A 23942-nucleotide genomic window follows, 5' to 3' on the forward strand; every position below is an offset into this window, starting at 1 on the left:
AGCTGACGTAAATTTGTAATTGTAAGCCTTCCTCTAGAATTGGGTTAAAAAATTAGCTTTATATGTATATAAGATGGGGGAAGTGTTGGTAGGCAAGTCTGCGAGTTTTAGGGGACTGTAGTTAATTGTGAGATGGCAGCCAAAAAGGCAAATAGGAAGATTAGCACAACAGATAGAGTGCTGGCTTAATAGGCGCTCGGCGCTAGCCTGACCACACCACATTTAGAATAGCAGGTTTGCTTTGGCAGCAGTTTTTAGGAAGTTTTTAGGTAAGGGGCATTAGGAGGATATGAACCCTAAGGACCTGTTACTGTGAGGGGACTAGGAGGAATTAGCCAGCAATAGGGAAGCTGTGACAATTGGCTCAAAGTATTTGAAGGCCCAGCCTATGGAAATGAAATTAGGACTTTTTCTTCTCGGCCTAAAGAAGGTGAGTTTGTGAAAGTTTCAGAGACACAAGTTTAGGCTTGATATAAGGACAAACGTATTTCTTGATGATTAGAAGGAAATTGGGCTGTCTTAGGGAACTGTATGTTTCCTGTCACTGGAGGTTGTCTGGGAAGTCTAGGCATCGCTCATCAGGTGGTTTGGAGAGGGATTCCTATTCCAAAACAGATGAGAACATCTTGGGTTGCTTCTAACTCAACAAGTCAGTCATTACTATCATTTCCTCTCCCCCCAAAGTTAGCAAAATGTGCTATAGTTATGTTTTATTTTTATTTTTTTGTCATCAGTAAAAATTCCCTAGTGTCAACAGTAAACAGATGCAGGAGGCCAGACAGACACACAACAAGAAAAACCAATCCCCAATACAATTATGAACCTAAGCTGGCTAAAGTGAGTTTAATTATTAAAAGCTAAAGCATATCTAAGAAGAAATCACAGCAGGGCCAACTCTCAGCAGGCCTCTTTCCCCAGCTGCCTTTGTTTACCTCTAATGGTGTCCAGCCCAGGCTCCTTGGTGTCTTACTAGCTGTGTCTGTCATTAAAAGATTCCATCTGGCTCACCGCTCACCCAAACTTGTATCCTATTTTAAGAATTTCATTGTCCATCATTGGACCAAACTCACCTGGTGAAATTAAGGCTGTTCTAAATAGAACCTTGCATTATATCTGCTGTGATTTTTAGTTTGTTCATAGGTAACTGCCTACTTTCAATAAGCTCAGTGTGAATTTAAAACAAAAATAAAAGAGGAAACATTCATGGTGAATGCTGTTTTCAAGGATCTTTTAAGTGTAGTTTTGTTAGTTATAGTCAAAGGGCTATCACACTGGTTTTGGGGGACATAGGTTCTGGTTGCTCCTTTCCTCATGGAGCTAGCTAAGTGGAGGTTTTTAAATAGATCGCAGACTGGAGGTAGAAAAGACGGCATAGGAATCATCTGCTGAGTATTATATATGGTGTCCTTTCTTCAATCTAAGGTAATGCTTTTAGCTATGTCCATTGTGCCTTTTCCTTCTGCAGCTGAGTTTCTTTTTTTTTTTGTATTTATTTATTTTTAGATTTCAACATTCATTTCCACAAAATTTTGAGTTACAGTTTTTCTCCCCATCTCTCCCTTCCCCCCACCCCATAATACCTTGCATTCTTATTACCCCTTCCCTCAGTGTACCCTCCCTTCTATCACACCCCACCCTTCCCTTATCCCCATCTTCTCTCTTTTCTTGTAGGGCAAGATAAATTTCTATACCCCTTTACCTGTGTTTCTTATTTCCCAGTTATATGCAATAGTATTTTCAACATTCATTTCTAATACTTTGAATTCCAACTTCTCTCCCTCCCTCCCTCCCTCCACTGAGAAGGCAAGCAGTTCAATGAAGGCTATATATGTGTCATTTTGCAAAAGACTTCCATAATAATCATGTTGTGTAATACTAACTATGTTGCCCTCTATCCTACCCTGTCCCCCACTTTTTTTATTTTCTCATTTGACCTTGTCTCTTCCCAAAAGTATTTACTTCTAGTCACTCCCTTCTCCCATTTGCCCTCCCTTCAATCATCCCCCTCACCCCGTTTGTTCCTTCCTCCCCTGCTTTCCTGTAGTGTAAGATAGATTTTCATACCAAATTGAGTGAGCATGTTATTCCCTCCTTAAGCCATATGTGAAGATGTGAAGAGAGTAAGCTTCACTTTTCCCCTCTCACCTTCTCCCTTTTCTCCTCCATTGAACAAGATTTTTCTTATCTCTTTTATGAGTTATAGCCTGCCTCATTCCATTTCTCCCTTTCTCCTTCCAGTATTTTCCTCCCTTACCCCTTAATTTTTATTTTATTTTTTTTATGGATATCATCTCTTCTGATTCAACTCAACCTGTACTCTCTGTCTATATGTGTGTGTGTGTGTATGTATGTATGTATAATCCCTCCACCTACCCAAATACTGAGAAAAGTCTCAAGAGTTACAAATATTATCTTTCCGTGTAGGCATGTAAACAGTTCAGCTTTAGAAAGTCTTTTATGATTTTTCTTTCTTGTTTACCTTTTCATGCTTCTCTTGATTCTTGTGTTTGAAAGGCAGATTTTCTATTCAGTTCAGGTCTTTTCATCATGAATGCTTGAAAGTCCTCTATATCATTGAATGACCATTTATTCCCTTGAAGTATTATACTCAGTATTGCTGGGTAGGTGATTCTTGCTTTTAATCCCAGTTTCTTTGACTTCTGGAATATCCTATTCCAAGCCCTTCGATCCCTTAATGTAGAAGCTGCCAGATCCTGTGTTATCCTGATTGTATTTCCACAATACTAGAGTTGTTTCTTTCTAGCTGCTTGCAGTATTTTTCTCCTTAACCTAAGAACTCTGAAATTCAGCCAAAATATTCCTAGGAGTTTCTCTTTTCGGGTCTGTTTCAGGAGGTGATTGGTGGATTCTTTCAGTATTTATTTTGCCCTCTGGTTCTAGAATATCAGGGCAGTTTTCCTTGACAATTTCATGGAAGATAATGTCTAGGCTTTTTTTTTTATCATGGCTTTCAGGTAGTCCCATAATTTTTAAATTGTCTCTCCTGAATCAATTTTCCAGGTCAGTTGTTTATCCAATGAGATGTTTCACATTATTTCACATTGTTTCAAATTTTTGGTTTTGTTTTCTAACTTCTTGGTTTATCTCATAGTCATTTGCTTCCCTGAACTCAATTCTCTCTTTTAAAGAACTATTTTGTTCAGTGAGCTTTTGAACCTTCTTTTCCATTTGACTAATTCTGCTTTTTAAAGCCTTCTCCACATTGGCTTTTTGGACTTCTTTTTCCAATTAAGTTAGCCTCTTTTTAAAGGTGTTATTTTCCTCAGCATTTTTATGGTTCTCCTTTAGCAAGCTGCTAACTCATTTTTCAAGCTCTTCTATTCCCTGAGCCCAGTTTAAGTTCACTTTTGAGGCACTGGAGGCAGGGGCCTTGACTTCCTCTGACAGTATACCTTGTTCTTCCTCATCTGAAACGATGGAAGGAGACACCTGTTCACCAAGAAAGTAACCTTCTGTGGTCTTATTTTTCTTCCCTTTTTTGGGCACTTCCTCAGCCAGTTACTTGACTTCTGAATCTTTTGTCAAAAGGAGGGCCCTACTACTCCTTCTTCCCCCAGGACCATGCTCAGGGCTGAGGTTCAGATCAGCTGCTCAGTTCTGCCAGAGGCTTTAAGCTGAGGTGCCTGGACAGTGGACCCAGGCTGCTTCTGCATAGCTGTTTGCCACTCGCTGATGCTGCCTGAGGCCACTACTGAGGGAACTCTGTTCCCCTCTCTCCCAGCTGGGAAAGCCCTCGCACACTGACCTTTGGAGCTTTCTTTGTTGCATATGGGTTGAGGGATCTGGGACCCTCCCTGCTGAGAACTCTGTCCTGGAGGTCTGTTCAGGTCCTGTTCCTCCCAGTGCCACGTGGCCAGGGCTGGGTTCTGTTCTGCTCAGCGTCCCATGAGATAGACCTTTCCTGTTGTCCTTCCAGGTTACCTTTGGCTGGAAACCTCTTTCACTCTGCTGTTCTGTGGCTTCTGCTGCTCTAGAATTTGTCGAGAGGCATTTTTACAGGTATTTTGTGGGCTGTGGGGAAAGCGCTAAAGTATGTGCATCTTTCTGCTCTGCTGTCTTGGCTCTGTCTCCTGCAGCTTAGTTTCTTTATTCACAACTACCAACTCCAGAAACTTTCTTACCCTAATGTATAGTGGGAGGAGCTTATGCTGAAGAATGTTGTCAGTGGCCCCTAAGTATTGCCCCTGGGACTGAGGCAGAAGGGAAATATACTAATGCTTTTCTTTTGGGGGGGTGGTTTATTCTAGGTATAGCCCTTCTATACCTGCAGATGTACCGCGTCACCTCAGATCAGGCCTACCTGCTGCGATCCCTGGATTATGTGAAGAGAACGCTTCGGAATCTCAGTGGCCGTAGGGTCACTTTTCTCTGTGGGGATGCGGGGCCCCTTGCTGTGGGCGCTGTGGTGTACCACAAGCTAAAGAGTGACAGCGAATCCAGAGAGTGCATCACAAAGTGAGTCTTAAGCGGAAAGTATTTCTCCTTTCCTAGCTGGGGCTATGCTGCGGAAAAGTACCTCAGAAAAACTGCTTTTGTGCCTGTCTTATATACGACAGAGGGAAGCCAATATGCTACTTCAGGAACTGAAAGACTTTTATAATCTGCACTGGAGGCATCATGATGGGACAACCAAGTTTTGTCTTGCTGTGGGCAGGGTTCCATTAGAGCTATCTGTACAGCTGAGACATGAGTTTGGTTTGTATTTTACAGACTGAACATGTTACTTTGAGTCATAATCGAAGCCTCTCCCTTAAATATTTTTCTCTCAGATGCCTTAGCTGGCATTTAATGAAAGCTGTCTGGGCTAGGGCTCTATGCTGACTTGCTCACTGGCATCTCTTGAAGGAGAAGAATTAGTGGGGATAGAGAAGGATTTGGAGGGTTATATTAATCTGGTCCTTGAATCAGAGATGACCTCATTCATCAGGTCCTAAGAATATGTGAATATAGGGGATTAATTTTTTTTTTTAATAAAGGATACTCCATGTCTCTTCTGAGGAAATTTAATTTTGGTTTTATTTTGTTTTTTGTTTTTATTAGACTTTTGCAGCTACAGAAAACAGTTGTAAGTCAAGACTCAGACCTCCCAGATGAACTCCTTTATGGACGAGCAGGTTACCTATATGCCTTACTGTACTTGAATACAGAGATTGGTCCAAACACAGTGTCCGAGACAACTGTCAAAGAGGTATTGATTATAGGGGCTAACTGCCAGCCATGATAGCTATGCAAGAATTACACTCATCTCTTCATGTAAAATCTGACAGTGACCATGATCATGAGTCTGGAGCTGGAAGGAACCTCCTTGCCAATCTATTCCAACTCTCTTATTCTACAGAAAAGGAAACTGAGGTTCAGAGAGGTTGAGTGACTTTCCTAAGTTCACTTAATAAGCAAATATTAAAGGTGGGATTTGAACCATCTTTGAACCAAAAGGACCTTTGACTATTCCAGAGTCCCTTGTACCCTGCTAAACATTCTCAGGCACATGAGAAGTATCTCTTATTTTTCTTTCTGAATAAACTTTTAAAATCAACTACTCCCTCCATTGACCTATTAGTAGCCTATCCTTTTAGAACATCCTTCCTGGTACATAACATAAATTCCTTATGCTGATTTATTTTGTTTGTTCCTGTTCATCCTCACTAATAGTAAAGATAGTTGATCTTTCCTTAACCATCTCTTCTCTGGCCTAACTGTGCCAGTTTCTCCAGACTGTCTAAACACGTTTATTTTCTAGTCTTCTGTATTTTCCTTCTATGAAAAAAATAAAGTTAGAACTAGAAACAAACAGCAACAGAGTGGTTTGAAATATTTGTTTTCTTACCCACTATCCTCTTCAGACTGATAATCAATAGAGAAGACAGGAAAGAGCAATGGTGAGTGATTAGGCAGTAATTCCTTCTAAGTGCCACAAAGGCTATTGGTAGAAACTGTCCTGAGTTTCACTGTAGGAAGTCTCCTGTCTTGAAGCCTCAGTTTATTGATTTGTCAAATGGAGGTAATGCATACTGAGTGCCTGGAAATTTTCATATGAAGAATTTATATAATTCTAGAGAACTATTATTACCGTAGGTTAGATTGTATTGATAATTAAGAGATTGATATTTGGAACCCGATCATTACAAGTTTTTGAGATTCATGTTATCTCATCTTTAGGTAGTAAATGCTGTCATTGAGTCAGGTAAAAATCTGTCCAAGGAAGAACGCAAAACTGAACGCTGCCCACTGTTATTCCAATGGCACAAGAAACAGTATGTTGGAGCGGCTCATGGTGTGACCGGAATCTACTATATGTTAATGCAGGTGAGTGTGTTCTAGAGTCAGGCTCCATGGGCAGCACAGCATACTGATCGCACTGCCATTTTGGTCATCAAATAGTAAGAAAACCTATTGGTCTAGTACCGAATGAAACTAGAGATGTCCTGTTATCCCCTCATGTAACTGGTATGTGGGAATATGACTTCATTCCCTTACTATGAGTCACAGATGAAATAATTCTCTCCAGATCCTGAAAATATGCATAATATTTTTACTAAACTGCCTAATGGCAGATGAGCTGCCATGAGCCAAATTCTGCCATCTTCTCATTTGCTTGGTGTCTAGTGTCCCTTGCAGAGAACGTCATGTAACAGAATTGGCCTCCCCAGAGGCTGCTGATTTACTTCTTATTAAGAGAGTATATTATAGACAAATGGATTTGGTTAAATGCATTAAAAATCTGTGTGAAGGTCAGAACATGTTTTCTCATGGAAAAAAAGTAAGAATGGTGGTTAAGTTCCTATGCCTGCTCACAAGTGATGCTTGAACTTATAATTGTGCTCAGAGTACCATCTTAGCTACACATAACTACTGTTTATGAGTAGCTTTCATTTGTTTTTTTTTTAATGGGAAGATGCATTTTTAACTCAAATTTGCATTCCAGGAATACACAAAACACCCCACCAACCCCTGCACACATTGCAGTAGCTTGCTTAGAAACATCCCAGGAAGAGAGATGGCAATAGGTACTTCTGGGTGCCAGTGGTTTCTCAACTTTCCTATTCCTCTCCAGCCACATTGGCTGTATGAGGTTCCATAATCACTCTCAGCAGCTACCTTCTCTGACCCATGTACACTACAGTATGACCAGTACATGGCCACCAGTGAGGGAGGCTCACTGCCTCCTGAGATGACTCATACAACTTGTTCCCCCTTTCTGAGTTTAGAAACAAACATTTGCTGCTTCCCTCAGACATAAGGACAAGGAATTCAGACTCAGACTCCCCTTTTGTTCATTTGTTAATTGGGAAATACTAAAGTGAAGTCTCCCCAAACCCTGGTGAAGGTCATTAGAGGCTAAGACTGCTAAAAGAAGTCCACGTTCACTGGAAAGGTGAAGCCTTAGTAGAAAGCTTTGGACAGGCTGCAAACAATTCAGCTGGTTAAGTTCCTCATGAAAATATCATTGTTCAAATATCTGTGCTTCTTACCTCTAAATCCTCAGAGCCGTGTTTCCACGATCACGCCCTAGGGGCACACGTAAGTGATACAACCCTTGTATGGCCTCCACTCTACAGTGAGTCACAGAGATGTTAGCAGAAGGAATGACATCTATGAGCAGTTGTTCGATGACAGCATCAGCTCACCTTTCTGGGAGCCCTTCCCATCCTCTCCATCCACGATCCTCATCTGGACCCTGCCAGAGCAGCATCCCCTCAGCTGGTTTAGATACCACTGGTGGTAGATTGCACCAAAATACATCCTGAAATGATCCAAAATTAATTCAACACGAGCCCCCAAGTGTACCCTCCAAGTCGTCGGGTCTTGAGCACATGGTTTTTTTTTTAGGGCAGTGCTTCAGCTCGGTGGCAGCTCTGTTGCTGCTCCTACCTACTTCTACAAAAGGGAAATTTTTTGTTTGTTTATTTAGCTGTGTCTTGATTTTTAAGTTTCCATTTTGGGATGAGAAATTCTTAGCGATTATTGTTTTGCAGTTTCAGTGAAGCATCCTGCGTGGTACCAAATTGACCTTTAATCAAAGGTTTATTTTACTCTAGGAAATGTGTCAGCTAACAGACTATCTGCTTCCATGTTGAATTTTGGTAGAAAATGATTGACCTTTTTTGTGATGTTCACTCTTTAAAAGTACCTATTAATTCAAGAACTAATAGGGCTTACCAGGCTGCAGTATTTGTGGTGGCTTCTGTGATTAATGAGGGATGGATAATGCCCAAGTAGCGGCATAAAACAGTACATTTTGCCTGACTGTTTTTAGGTACCAATGTAAATAATTCTTGCACAGCAGATTTTGAGGATAAGAAATTAATGCCAGCACAGGTCTGAATCCATTTCTCTACAACTTATTTACCTGCCATAATTATACAAGATAGATAAACATGAAAATGGACCAATCTGCCAAATCCCTTGAACTGTATACAGATTTCTTTAGAATAACCAAAGTCATGGGCCTTTTAATTAAAATACCATTATTTCATTTCTATATTCCCTGGACAGTTACAGTTCTACATGACACAAGGATAATCTTTTTCTCTCAAGGAATGTTATATCCCATAGAAATCAAAAGCCTTTAGTTGTTGGTTTAGCTGTTAATGATTTAGTTGTTAACTTAGTTTTAAATACATTAAATATATTATGAAGCTCTAAAATAGATTAGATATATTTAACTTATTTAAAACTATTCAAAACACAAAACACTATAAAAAATAAATGTCTGCTTCATGGCTATTAAAGGGTAGAGAGAAGGAGAGAGAAAATGGAAAAGACGGGAGAAAAGAAAGAGGGAAATAAACACAATCCTAGGCACACATACCAAGACAGAGACTGAGAAACAGTCAGAGGAAGAGGTCGAGGGAGCCCTGATAGGCTTAATTCTAAATGCTCATTGCCAGGCCCTGCACATATACATGCAGTGGATGATAGAATGATGGCTAGAAGTGTATACACTGACTGCAACCTGTTACTGTTGACAACTTGCAGGCCAGAAGTGGCATTAAAGTCACCCCAGTTCGCAACTTCAGTGTTATTTAACTGTCACATTTTACAGTCAGTTGCTGAGTCTTTTTATTTTTACCTCCATGACAGTTTTTCCATATGCCCCCTTCTCTCCACTTACATAGCTCCAATGCTAGTTCAGGCCCTCTCTCCTCTTGCCTGTACTATAATAATAAGATTGGTCTCCCTGCTTCATGTCTCCCCCTGCTCCACCCCGTCCTTCATATAGCTGCCAAATTGATTTTTCTAAAATGCAGATCAGAACTCACCCTCCCCCACTATAAATTGTACTCTTTCTCTGTCCCCTCAAAGATCAAATAGAAACTCCACTAATTAGTAGTTAGCATTGAAAGTCCTACATAATCCGGCCCACTCCTGCTTTTCCATGCACTCAGCAGCCCAGCCAAACCAGTCCTCTTCACTGCTCCTCACACACAACACTCCATATCTCATCTCTGGCCTTTGCCTTGGCCATCCCCTGGGCCTGGTATGTGCTTTCTTCTTACCTCTGTCTTTTCAATTCCTGGTTTCCTTCAGCATGAAGCCTTAGCTGCTGCAGCTCCCCTTTCTGCCACCCCCAAAATCTCTTTATTTTTGTTTTATATGCACTTCTATATGTGTGTGTTATCCCCTCCATTAGAATATAAGCCTACTGAGGACAGAAACTAGCCTTATATCCCCAGTGCCTAGCATGGTACCAGACTCAGAGTAGTTACGTATTACATCCCTGAAGACTGACCAATAAACACGTTATCGAGAACATATATACTTGGAAAAGGATTTGGGACAATGAATCAATTATCAAAACTGAGGTGCAGCAGGGATTGGGGATTCAAAGGTTGCACTTGGGTTGTGTGAGATACTAAAAAATAAACAAGAAGGAGTATAGTTCATTGGATGGATACTTCATGTGGCATTTAGAGGAGAAACGTAGAGGACGCTCCATGCTGGGGTATTTACTTATGTCTCCATTGCCTCCTTCTCCCAGAGTGTCCTCTCACTCTTCTCTGCTTAGAGAGCCATCCTTTATAACAGAATGGAAAGGAGGGCTGGGGTGAGCCCAGCTCAGTGAAACTGACAAAACACATCAGAAGAGAGTCTAGCATTATCTGCAGTGACACGTACCACAGTCCTGCCTGTGCAGAAACAAACGGAAGTGTCTTCCCAAGTCTCATCTTTGAGAGCAAGCCTGCTCATGATGCCATGTCACAGCATTTAGTTTCAGCTGTTTTGTTGTTGTTTTTCCATTAACATGGTTGTAGTGATTATGTTGTTTTCTTTCTTCTGCTTAATTCACTTTGTTTCAGTTTATATAAGTCTTCCCATATGTCTCTGTTTTCCTTTTGTTCATTATTTCTTAAGGAAAGTGATTTTTCCAATAAAAAGAGTTTCAGTAGAAACTATTTCCTGATGAAGTCTTAGGTAACCAGATAACTAAAATAACCACAAACTCTTCATTTGTCAAATATTCTAAGTAGTTGAGGTTTTATTCTATTTGCTATGACAGTTTTGTTTTTTTTTTAAATGCTGAAAGAGTATATTATAAATCTGTGTCTTGTTTTGTTTTAAAGCCAGTATCAAATGTGGACCAGGAAACCTTGACAGAGTTGGTGAAACCAAGTGTTGATTATGTGCGACATAAAAAATTCAGATCTGGAAATTACCCATCATCATTAAGCAATGAAACGGATAGATTGGTCCATTGGTGTCATGGTGCCCCAGGGGTTATACATATGCTTCTGCAAGCCTATAAGGTCAGTCTTCACTTTTCTTAATGAACATCAAGGATAAAGATGACTAACTTTTCTTCGCAGAAGTAAATTTTCATTTTGACTTTGGGCAGTGTGTAGACTTTTCCAAATTAACATTCTTCCAAAGAAAGTAGGAGATATTTTTTTAGTTGTTATTGTTGTGTTTCACTAGCTGGCAACTTATTAATAAATGGTAGAAAACCTGATGACAGCACAGTTTTCACTTTGCTGAGATGCTTACAACAAATTGAGGGGCTAGAAAATTTCACCAGCTACTGACATTTGGCTTACGTCTAATCACGCAGTCTCAGAAACTTTCTTTTTACCCCCTTCTTACTTTTAACAAGCTTTTAGTATGATACTGCCTTTTGGGAACTTGGTACATTTGGGTTTTGAAGGGAAATATCAAGGTATTCAATATTGCTTTGGTGTCCACTGGAAAGCTAAGGGAAATAAGTGGATAAGTTCTAGGCCTATTTCAAAACTGTATTAAAAAGAATTCCTGATAAACAGCTTGGATAAGTTGCCATATGTAAGTTAAAGTGAATAATGGTTCTTTTCCAGACTTCTTTTCCATGGTTTGCATCCTTTTTTTTGTGACAGTCTTCTCCCTGGACATGGTAGCGTTCTGAATCCTATCACTCAACAACCATATAATGTATTTGTTTCCACGAGTATCGGTTATGATTAAGTAGCAAGATTTTCTGATATAGGAGCAAAAAAGCAGTCATATGTAACAGAGTAATCATTCACATTTTCACCTGAAATGGCTAAGTTTTATCAACTTGGCAAAGAACCAAAGTTTGATGTTCTCAGATCTTTTCTTTTTTTAGGGACTCACAAATTCATTGTCATTAGGAATTCCTTATGAGGAAGTGCCTTCTTCTGATGCGGGCCTGGACCTCCTTCACAGCTTAGACAGTCTCAGAATGTTTTGAGGCATAGGAATATTGCAGGGCTTGCTGTTTTGTTTTAGAGAATTTCCTGATGCTAGCTTTCCCACTGCGCTCCATTGCCTACCTCCCTTTCTTTTAGCCTATGGTTAAGAGAATGAACATAAAAGAAAGGAAAACATCATCCATTGAGGAAGACCAGAATCCATCTCCTTTCCCTTTCTTAATTCTTCATGAACTTTCAGCAGGAAAGGGCATTTACTGAAGGACATTAAATAGGGAATTGTCATAGAACAAAAGAAGGTTTGGCATGGGCCCTGTGTGTCAGAGGAAGTGTTCGAGAAGTTGTGGCCATTGGCTTTTAGTATAAAGAAGAAACAGCTGTGGGAGCCTTTGAGGAATATGGGTTACCCAGGTTTCTTTTTTCCTTGAAATTCCCCTATTTAAATACCAACCCAGCCCATCCCTTCTCAGTATTAACGTGTGAAAATATCTTATTCATTCTTTTGCCTAGTCCTGCTTCCCCAGCTAATGATACCACCCTGTGTGTAACTTCAGCTGTGTTTCTACTATGATGCATTCATCTACAAATATATTTCAAAGCCTGATATTGTCTGTGTCAATATCCCCCAGTACGCAGTAGAGACATAGAGTCTAGGCAGCTTATCTGTAAATGGATTTCTGTTTGCCCACAGCCTCATTTCACATTCACTTTGAAAAGGTGGCATCTATCAACAGGGCCCTCTGCCCTGCTGAAAAGTAATCCCTGGCACTAATGATCCTTCCTGCCTTGTTTCTGTCACTAATCTCTCAGAGAAAGTAGGCAGGTAGCAGGGAGTCCGGATATCATGCTGCCCAAAGAATCATTTATCACCAGAGCAGTTGCTCCTGACCCAGCATTTGGTCACACTGGCACAGCTAGCACCCAGTGCTCAGCTGCCAGAGTACATTAGGACATGACTTATGCACTTGGACACCAGAGAGGCACTCCCCCTTGGAAGCAAATAACTTTTATAAAGAAAGTGCATTTATTAAGCTGAGAAACAATATAATCTGTGTGGAACAAGTGCAGCTCAGGGGGTTAAAAAATGGGAGTGCTCACCACAAGAAGGATGGAGACACTGACGGAATCTGTGCAGTTAGAACAAGCAAGAAGGGGAATGCCGGAATAAACAAGACCCTTGGTTACCTTTGTTTTTAAACCAGCACATTCACCTTTTGTTTGATCTGAGAAAAAGAGCTTATGAGGCTGCAGTAGCAGGAGTCAGGGTTGTGAGGGCTTCCCTGGGTGGGGGGTCATGGGGATGGGGGAGCATGAAGGGGTCACCGATGATGACCTCAGGTTCCCCCGCAGTGGTGGGGAGGCAAGTCTCTAGCCACATCAGCCTTCTCTTACCTGTCTGCAAGTGACAACTGGTTCTGTCCAGTTTTTCTGGGCCAGAATAGAAAGGATGAACGAATGCTAGAATTTGCTTGTTTCTTCTCATTTTAAAGCCCTTAAATGCCCAGTTGTTGGCATATTTCTGCTCGAGATGATTTTTCAAAGCTTTTTTTTTTTTTTTTGAGTGAACGAGTGAATGTTTTTTGTTGTTGCTGGGGAAACTAAAGGAGAGCTCCCATTGGCTGGAGTCAGTTGCTGGCAGGCATTAGGGAAACTTCCCAGCCTTGTCCTCGAATGTCACCCCAGGTTGGCAGCATGTTAAATACTCCGATCCTGAGGCTTTTGTGAATAAGCTGAAAATTTTGCTAACTCACCTAGTCTTTGGGGGAATTGGTATTTATAGTTGTGAGACAGACTCATTTCTCTGTGCCTTTTTGCCTTTTTTTATTGAAACATGTGGAATTATTCCTCACCTTTCCCTTTAGTTATGCCTAAAGAGAACTACTGCAGGTTCACGGCTTCCCCTTTGGAAGAACAAAAGCTTCCTTGTGGTTCAGTGGAACACTGCATCTTGTGTTCATCAGGAGTCAGGGGACTAGGGCAGAGACTTTTATCAGCGACTTGGCATAATTGCCTATTATTTATGTTAAATACTAATCTTAAAAGAATGTTGACGTATTTGTGTTGTTGCTGTTGCCCTTAGAGGACTTAGCCTGTTTCTCTCCAGATACAAATTGGTATTTCTGCTTTAAAGCCTCCCTGATGACAAGTCCTTAATATTTTCCTGAGATACCACCAGCTGTTCATTTCAGTTTCTTGTCTACCCTCACCTAAGACAAGATGGTTCTTTTCTCTTCCTCCTAACTTGGTTTCTATTACATTTATAAGCAAGTTTAATCCCAGAGTAAGTTAAAGGCCTTCTCCCTCCTAAAAAATTGAAACATATTTTGAAAAACATGTAAAAGGATTGTTAGCGTTTTATTCAGCGATAATGATTATATATTCAGAATGTGTACCTATGGGACAACAGATTTATTAGACTGTTAAATTGGCTGGGACTTGTAAGCATCTCTTTGTCATGAGATTGTTTACTTGGTAGAATCTGTTGTAAGTATAAAAAAATTTATTCTAACTATAAAAAAGAATTTGTTGTAACTATAAAAAAACTATTAAAATTTACCTTTTTCTTTTTGAGAAAGAAGGAAGTTTTGTCTGAATCCAAAACCTGTGCTAAGACAGGGCAAAATCTATATTCTGCAGTAGACTGATGGCAAGAGTGGATTTTTTTCTCCACTGCACTCACCACCCACTCCACCTCCTTCTCTCAGAAATCAACTCTTATCAGCCACAGTTAGACCAGACCTTTGACTCCTGCCTCAGTTGAGGCGAGGGAGTATGTCCTCTTTGACCCCCACCTCTGTTTGACACAGAAAAGTTTACGCTGAGAACTCAAGTCTACTTCCAGGGCCAAACTTCCTTGCAATTTTAGGGTCTGTTCAATCAAAAGAATTCTCCCTCCCAGGTTACTGAGGCAAGGGATACAGACTTTGATTTCACAGTAGGAAGTAAAAGATGAAATGCAGGTATTTAATAATGACTGCATCATGTAATGGACAGAACACAACTTGAGGGGTCAGAATCCTGGAGTTCTTATCCCACTTCTGCTGCTGCCTAGATGTGTGACCCAGGGAAAACCATTCTGGGCTTTAGTTTTCTCATCTGTAAAATAAAGGTATTGGCTTAGATGGTCTCGAGAGGTCCCTGTAGCTCTGAAATTCGATGATTCGCAGCAGTATGTGGGCCGATGCTAAGTCGGACGAAATGGAATCAATCAGTCAACAGTTGTAAATGATACAACACAAAGACGAGAAAAATATACTGAGATAAGAGAACAGGAGAATACGGGGTAACTGGCATTGGAGGGTTTGGGAGGGAGAAAAGAGCTTGGGGAGCTGGAACACCCATGACAGATATTTCCTGAGTCACAGTGTTGCCTCAGGCCAACCTTGGCTACCTTTTGTTGTGTGTGAATGAACACAAAGAATCTGTGCCACACAAGTATTTTTGTCTTCCTCTGCTGCGTCTGTGCATGCTTAGCAGAGCTCTGACTGTCGAGCTATGCCATCCATGGCAACACATGATTTATAAAGTTCAGGAGTGGGTGGTGGTTTTTAATAACCACAACCAACTTTCATTATGACATATTTCTCCCTAGAGGATTCACCATGTAGGTACCACTGTGCTCATATCAGCAAGGTGATGTTTGCCTGACCTGTCAGCTTGGACATCCAAGTAGCCCTGTTATATAAAATGGGATAGTGTAATAGATGACACAGAAGTGTCTCTGGTCACATTCCAAACAATGTCAAATATTTGTGCTCTGACACCGGCATCTTTTCAGTCAGAAGGTTCTGACAGATTTTGTTTCTTTTACTTTTATAGCCAAAACAAGACCCAAGCATGACTTTGAGAAAATCTATTAAATGGCGGGAGCTGGGGGAGGGGGACATGCTGAGGTAGGAGATTGTAGACAAGTTCTTCCTGAATGTCATTTCAAATGCATCATGTTCACAGCATAACTCCTACATTTTTTTAGCTAGTCAAGAGAAACAATTTCTAAATCAGAATAAAAGAAATTCCTTTAAAAATCTGTTTCTCTTTTTAATTCTCCAGGTCTTTAAGGAGGACAAATATTTGAAAGATGCTATGGAATGTAGTGATGTAATTTGGCAGAGAGGCTTACTACGGAAAGGATATGGAATCTGCCATGGGACGGCAGGAAATGGTTACTCCTTCTTATCCCTCTACCATCTCACTCAGGATAAAAAGTACCTCTACAGAGCTTGTAAGGTAAGGCCACCTCACCCCGGTGTCATCTTTGCACCTCAGATTTCAAGAAAGCTCGTGGCAGCTCATTTTCCTTTCTCCATGTCCTCCACACCCCTCCCCTTTTTTCCTGCCTTCCCTTGCAGCTGTTCATCGCAGCAGACAGCTCCCATCACCAGTTAGTCACCAAGTCGGATCATTTATTCCACCTCTGTTTCTCTCCTCTCCATCTCCTGCTGCCTTCATCACCAGGCACTCATCACCTCCTCCTAAAATGTTAAGGTCCTTTAGGGCAGAGACTGATTTCCTTTCTGGCTGATCTTTAGGGCCTAGTTTATTGAATGAATGACTAGTACTGTTGTTCAGTTGTTTTCAGCCGCATCCAGCTCTTTGTGATCCCATTTGAGGTTTTCTTGGTAAAGATATTGAAGTGGTTTCCCATTTCCTTCTCTATCACATTTTACAGGTGAGGGAACTGAGGCAAACAGGGTTAAGTGACTTGCCCAGGGTCACGTAGCTGGGAACTATCTGAGGCTATATTTGAACTCAGGAAGAAGAGTCTTCCTGACTGCAGATCCAGCACTCTATCCATTGTGCCACCTAGCATTAATGATGGTAGTCATCACACCCTAATAGTATCCCTGTCTCCAGGCACCCCACATTCTATTCTATGCTACACAGGCTACCAGATTACTCTCCCAATAGCACAGTTTTTGATTATCTCATTCCTCTGCTCAGAAACTTTGAGTGGTTGCCCACTTACATTAAAAAAAAAAAATCTCAGCCTGTTGTTCAAGACCCTCTATAGTGTAGCTTTGCCCTACCTTTTCACCATGATCTGCCACTTCTCACCAACACTTACCAGATTTTCCAAAGCTCTTTGCTGTTCTTGGGATGAGTTTCAGATTCTCCATCTTGGTCCTCTTAGCTTATGATGCTTTTCTTTCTCTCTTTCTTTCCCTTCCTTCCTTCCTTCCTTCCTTCCTTCCTTCCTTCCTTCCTTCCTTCCTTCCTTCCTTCCTAAATACTCTCAGCCTTTCAGACCCTCAGGTCACTGCGAACACTTCACCAACATTGCGAACCCTTCTCTGTTCACCTCCCAGTCGGAAGAGATCATCCCCTCCTCCTTCACCAGTCCTCCTTGCACTCTGTAACACATCCTGTCCTATAGTGAGGGACTTAGCACATCTTTGTGTCTCTGTCCGTGCCCAGCACAGGGTGTTATACATATTGGACATGCTATGCATGCTTATTGAAAAGACCTAACAACAAAATATTCCTTTTCCTTTTCTGTCAAAAGTGATTTTTGTGAGACCGAAAATTCCAAAAGGCCCAGGCTCCATGAGACAGTGTCAAACCAGGCACTGCCATGGTGTAAGATAAGCCAGTGACATGGCCCTCAGTCAAGCAAGAGCACATGGGGACACAGAATCTCTCTTTATGAGAACTTTGACTCTGGGACCCTCTCTTACCAAGTTATGCTCTTTTTTAGAAATGAAAGGAAAGCCATTTGGGCTGCTGAGAGCCAGCATCCTTGGGTTTTCTTTCTCAGCTCTGCTGCTGTGGGACTCCAGACATATTTCATATTTTTCTCCTCAGGTTCTTTATTAAGAAAATACATGTGGTATCTAAGAGTGTGAAGAAGGCAAAGTTCTTTAACAATACTGCATAGGCCTTGACTACAACTTGAGAAACACTGCCAAGAGGGTAGAAAGGACTTTTTGCCATCCTGGTAGGCAGATGTCTCAGAGCACTTAACAAGTTAGACTTGAAGAGCTGGTCTAAAAAGAAAATGATCTCCTTTTACCATTAACTTTATTATGGCAGAAATTACTAAAATTTTAGTTCTTAACATTTTAAAAAACATTTAAATATTTATTATGTAAGTAAATGGTGCTTTCCTTTTTGTTGGGGGCCTGCCCCTACCCATTTGTGATCTTACATAGTAAAAATTTGTCTTTACACAGTGAGTTGGGACTATGGATATTTGTTAAAAATTGATTTTCTGGGGGGAAATCCCCTAGAAATGATTACTTTGTTATAAAGTTTCATTTAAAAATATTCTGTTATAATAATGATGGGAGATTAAAACCTGACACTCTACTCATTCTCTTTGCTTGTAAATTATGGTAAACCTGATTTCAATTTAAAAATTGCATATCTTGGGAACTTCCCTGGTCTTATCATTTAGTTTCATAAAACTGATATTTCCATTAAAATAGTATTATATAAAAACAAATTGTGTAACTGTTTAAAATATTTCAACATGCAAGTTAGTAGTAAAAAATCAAGGAAATAAATGACATAGTAGGAACCCAGTATTTACTCCCTGTTTCATTTCATTTCATCAGTACTCACTCCAATTCTAATTCACCTTTCCTACCCCGTTCCTGACTCCATCCTGCCGGTTTTATATTTCAGGACACAGGACCTGCTGCTGGTGACTTGGAACGGGAGGGTGGGGGGTTGCTTGCCTAGGGGACTTGTACTCTTCTGCATCAGAGCTGGGAAGGAACCCCAGAAGGCTATGGAGGGCAGCCAGGTGAGGAAGCTGTGGACCAGGGAGGATAAACTGTTTGCCCAAGGTTATGAATAGTCAGCATCAAAGATGTGATTGAACCCAAGTCTCCCACTCCAGAGCTGGTGTTCTGTCAAGGGCAAGCCCCATTTTTAGGACAGATCAAAGGCAAATAGTTTCCTGCTCTCCCCAGCTGTAGATCTGCACAGTTCTCTTATCAAACCATTGTCATAAGTGTTAATATGGTTTTATAGTACTTTAATACAATGTGACTGTAACCCTATGGATTAAAAAGTCTTTTATGTGTCTACTGGGAATAAAACCATAATTTATAAACATTGCTTCTATGGGAAAATGCCTTCTGAATTCCAAACAATGTACAAACTGTTGGAACACAGGCTATGAATAAGTCAGAGGCTTCCTGCATTATAAGCGTCCCCTTGCGTTCTTACTGCATCAGTTATGTCAAAAAGTTGGAATTTCTGTCTCTTAAAGTCTCTAGAAGTTTCTTCTCTTGACGTTTTTGAGCTTTTTATTGGCTTTTGTCAAGAAGGTCATCCCCTTCCAGCTCCATTCTGTGGGTGTGAGTGCTTGTTGTGGCCAGAGCACCCTGATCCTTGGGCTGTCCCATTGCTTCCAGGCCTGCCTCCCTGCTTCCCACCCATCTGCAGCCCTCATTCTCAGAAAATGGTGATGCTTGACACAACAATCCCTGTCCAGATAGTCCCTGCAGTTCTAATTACAACACTAAGGTCATTTAAGCTTATAATAAAACAACTTTAAAACCTCTTTATTGTCAGTACTTTAAACCTCTGCTCCCACCAACTCCTTTTTCTTCCTCTGAACTCCCCCTGCTGGCAATGTTAAGGCAAGGATGTGTGATTCCACAAAATGTTTATTCACTTACTATTTTCCTAGCTTCTCAGGAGTTGGCTTTGTTGCCAGTGTATGTGAAAAGGGTGAGGAAGAATGAACAGAACAGTTAGAGAAAACAATTTTAATTGATCTGTAAAACAAGAGACCATTAAGCAGGCCAAAGAGAAATGAGACACAATTAATGGACAGAATTATTGACCTCAAGAATGTACTATAACCACTATAATGTAACTATAGTATAACAGTTGCCAGTCTGCCCCGGAAACTGATAACTTAATGGTGGGTTGGTTTTTTTAATATTGTAGTGTACAAGTGACACTAAAAAGTAAATTTGATTCTTCTAATCATAACTCAGGAAATGGAATTTGTTTGAATTCACGCTGTCACATACTAAACATATGTTCATATTTCAGTGGAACTGTCCAGGGGATTTAATATGGTACTTTTAAAAAATTGTTTCCCTGCTTTTTTGTGTGTGTTTCTGATCTTTTTATTTCATACACAGTTACTGTGTTTATTTAACCCTCCACGTTCATACAGTTATGAAGACTACAATTTACTAACCATCGCCAGTCTCAATAAGAAAATGTAAATTATAACACAGTTTAAAATGTATGATTTCCAAGGATAAGACAAAAACACTTTGAGTTATGGAAAAGCCTCTTGTTTTAAAGTCATTAAAGTCTAAATGACATCTTTTAAATGGTTATTCTTAAGTCTGTAACTTGATTTGGATGTGTGTATGCTAAGGCTTAATAGTCCTGGAGATTAAGAGCTCCCCCCACCCCAAGCTGATTGCTTGCTATTGCTTATTAAGAGCTCAGTCTCCTGTCTCCCTAGCCCTCATTCTTTAGTAGTTGATTCAGATAAGATATAGATTCTAGAGGCCCACCCTACCATACAGCTTCACTCTGCTATCAAAAACTATGTAAGTTTGAGCCCCGAATGGCTCTGGAACTTAGATCAAATCAAGTATGTGACACTGCACGTTCTAGCCACTGCATGCTGCTCGAACTATGGGTGGATTGGGTCTACCTACACAAGTATACTGTTCTTGGTTGGTGTCTGTCTATCTTTGGAAATAGCCATAAAGCTTTGTTACATGTACTCCATTTCTTTTGTACAGCAAACTCAAAATTCCTACCCTTCTTTATTTTTTCCACTTAATGGTATATTATTTTTTCCAATATGTGTAAAGACAGTTTTCAGCATTCACTTTTGTAAGATTTGAGTTCCAAATTGTTTTCCTCCCTCCTTACCTTCTTTTGCCCTTCCCTTCCCTCCCCTCCATAGATCTTTCTGTGGATGTGGATAGCTTTTTCCATCATGAGTCTTTTGGAATTGTCGTAGATTGTTGTACTGCTGAGAAGAGCCAAGTCTTATCAAAGTTGATCATGCACAACGCTGCTGTTACTGTGTACAGTGGTCTGTTAGTTACTAGATATCAGACCGCCTTGTTGACCTTCCCAACAAATATTTCTGAATCCATCTCTTCTGGTATAATGTTGCTTTTTTTTTGTTTTCCCTGCAGTTTGCAGAGTGGTGTTTAGACTATGGAGCACATGGGTGTCGTATTCCTGACAGACCCTACTCGCTCTTCGAAGGTAAGGATGGCTGAGAGAAAAGGAGGTAACATTTTTACTTTAAAATGTGAAGAAGATGTGAAACACATCACCTCTCTCTGAGGATGAGCAGTATGGACATTTTTCTTGCATAAGTAAGAATGCTAAAAAATAAAATAAATAGTGACATAAATGAGTTTATTACTGCAATTTGTGCCCAAGCGTGGGAATTTAGCTGTTTCTCATAACAAATTGCAGTTTTTCATTATTTTGTGAAATGTATATACAGACATAAGTATTATTTCATAGTTGAGGAAATAGGCCCTTCACTTTCCTGTATTTCTTTCTCTTGATTCCTCTCTCTGAAAATGGTAAACATATCACAACTTGGACCTCACAGCCCTGGCCCTGGCTGCTGTTTACAACTTCATAGTACATTATTTCAGCCCCTTTATCTCCTGCTCCTCCATTCTAGGCCTTCAATACCCTGTGTCACTGCTATCTCCAATAGTCTTCCCTTTCCTTCAGACTTCAGAGGTCAGACAGTCCAGTACTTTCACTTTGGATGCTCAGGCACCACCTTCTGCATGGATGCTTCTCCCACCCTGACTACTTTGTAGTGAACTACTTTGTATTTATTCTCTTTGCATTTGATCTGTGTGTATTTATTTGTGTCCTTGTTTCCTCCATTAGAATTTGAGTCCTTTGAAAATAGGGTTTGTTTAGTGCTGTTTATCTCCTCAGTAGGTGGCACAGTACACAGCACGTAGCTTGGTAATAGATTGATTGATTGATCAAGGATAGCGACCAGAACCCTGGTTAATAAAATGGGGCAGTTGTTACTGGTGTCTGAATTAACTTGAACCCCAAAGCAGTGTGAACAAAATTCTTTTTTAAAACTAGATATAATGTACTTAAAAGGGGGTGGAAATGTGGGGAAATGAAAGTAAAAGGGCTTTGTGGTAAATATTTCACATTAACTCTGTGGCATACTACTTGTGAATGTGAATGGATATGAATTTTATTGGTCTTGAGTTCATGTTCCGAAAAGAAAATGACAGTTCTGGTAATTACTGTTAAATCAACTTGACATCCATAACGAGAAATGAAAAGATCACAAGATTGATGAAACAAGTCATTAAATAACCAATTTACAACTACCTGAAACTGCAAGACATTAACAGGCCCCCTGCCTAGCTTTCTGGAGAGCAGCTTGGAGTTGAATATGAATCAGCAGTGGAATATCATTGTGGAAAAAAAGACAACCATCATGTTACTCAACTCTCTCTTTGTGAGACTTCAGTTAGAGTAATAAGTCCATTTTTTCAGGCACCAAATTTTTTTAAAGAATATGAAAAAAACTGGAGAAAGGTCCAAAAGATAAAGATATGGGTAGAAAACCCACTTCTGTGAAGGACTGGAGATATTTAATTTGGATCAGGTGAAGTCTTAGGAATGACTTGATTATTTGTGAGGGAGGGGAAATTGACAAGATTTTTGAGAGACCTTGATAATCTTAATCAAAGCAATGGACCAGTTTGCATCCTAGACTAGAGCTTTGGACTTGGAGTTAGAGAACTGGGCTTCCAATCCAAATTCTGACGCTTCTGACCCTCTGACCTTGTAACTTCTGTGGGTTTCATTTGCCTCATCCATAAAATGAGGAAGTTGGACTGTATGTGACCCCTCAAGTCTCTTCCAGGTCTGAATCTGTGATTTTGTGGCCTCCTAATAGCCAAGGGAGTGATTGTAAATGATTATTTGAAATCTCTGTCAGAGATAGTGTTTAGGAAGGAAATCATTCCATTTGAACAAGAATCTATTACACAGGAATGTCCTCAAGTGTCCCCAAAATCTGTGACCTATTTCTTTCTTGAAATGGTCTCTTAAAAGCCCAGAGCTCTCAAGTAAATAAGTGGAATTGCCAGTAAAGCTTCAGATAATTAGGAGAAAATAGTGTGCTGCTAGTAACAGTAATGACAGCACAGCAAAATAGATAGCATGTATATATATATATATATATATATATATATAGTTCCTGCTGTGTGCTAGGCCATGGGCTAAGTGCTTTACAAGTGTCCTCTTGTTTTATCTATCCTCTTAACAGTCCTGGAGGTAAGCGCTCTTGTTATCCCCATTTTATAGTGGAGGAAGCTGAGGCAAACAGAGGTTACAAGATTTGCCCCAAAGTCACAGTTAATAAGAGTCTTGACTCCAGGCCTAGTTCTCTATCCACCAGACCTTTTGACTGGGAAAACTGAATGTGGTAAAATCCATGGCTGGTTGTATTTTGCATTCTACTCCCTGAAAACACTACAACAATTTCAGAGAGCTTCGAAATAATGAATTCTAAACCTCTGTCCCAACTCATGAAGCCCGTCTACATCGTCCCTGATAAATGTTCCAGCCTTTGCTTCAGCAGCTCGCTGGAGCTCGCTATCTGAGGAAGCCAAGGATTTTATCTTTTTAGATCTCCCTCCATTCATCCCTTCATAATGAACAAAAATCTATGTGGCTGTGAATTCTACCGCTGGTCTTAGCTTTATCTGCTGGAGGCATAAAAAATTAGACCAAATCCTGACACTTTATGATCCGGAGCAAGTCATTGAAACCCTCTCTGAGCTGAAGTACATCAGTGCCTGCTGTAGCTACCAGGTGGTGAGATAAGTAAGTTCTTTGTATAGGAAAAGCACAATGGAAATGTCACCTAACCATTATTATCATTTCTGTTTTCTTCCCAGAAATTTTGTGGTTACTAAGAGAGCCCTGCTTTGTGGTAGAAATATCATTTGTTCCCAGTTCAGTTCAATTCAACAAGTTTTTAATAAGTTCCTAATGTGTGTTAGGTGCTGTGCTGAGCTCTGGTGAACTGTCCCTGCCCCTAAGACCCTTGTATTCTCCTGGGGGAAACATTCACACCTTGAGGAAATACAAAATTTATGCAAAGTAAAAAGCAATGGGGGAGGCAGGGATGTGGAGGGCATTGCCAGCCGAAGAGCCTCATCTCATAGCTTTAATATTCCAGCCAAAGACGTTGTCATTCTTCAAGTGGAGACAGCATGTGTGTTAAATTACATCCTCACTAGAACCTAGACATTACTTCTGCTTTGAAAAACATGC

The 23942-nt window shown here is 40.4% G+C and overlaps 1 protein-coding gene across 3 annotated transcripts in view; it reads left to right on the forward strand.

Annotated features, from left to right (window-relative positions):
- LANCL2 (LanC like glutathione S-transferase 2) overlaps positions 1–23942 on the forward strand; it is a 64141-nt gene that overhangs the window by 36836 nt on the left and 3363 nt on the right. For all 3 annotated transcript variants that reach the window (XM_072598196.1, XM_072598197.1, XM_072598198.1), the window contains exons 3-8: positions 4269–4476; positions 5062–5209; positions 6181–6327; positions 10587–10769; positions 15714–15890; positions 20792–20864. In XM_072598196.1, coding sequence (XP_072454297.1) covers positions 4269–4476; positions 5062–5209; positions 6181–6327; positions 10587–10769; positions 15714–15890; positions 20792–20864 — 936 coding nt within the window. The remainder of the gene's footprint in view (positions 1–4268; positions 4477–5061; positions 5210–6180; positions 6328–10586; positions 10770–15713; positions 15891–20791; positions 20865–23942) is intronic.

The sequence above is a fragment of the Notamacropus eugenii genome, chromosome 3 (genome assembly GCF_028372415.1).
Source record: "Notamacropus eugenii isolate mMacEug1 chromosome 3, mMacEug1.pri_v2, whole genome shotgun sequence".
Taxonomy (NCBI): Eukaryota; Metazoa; Chordata; class Mammalia; order Diprotodontia; family Macropodidae; genus Notamacropus; species Notamacropus eugenii.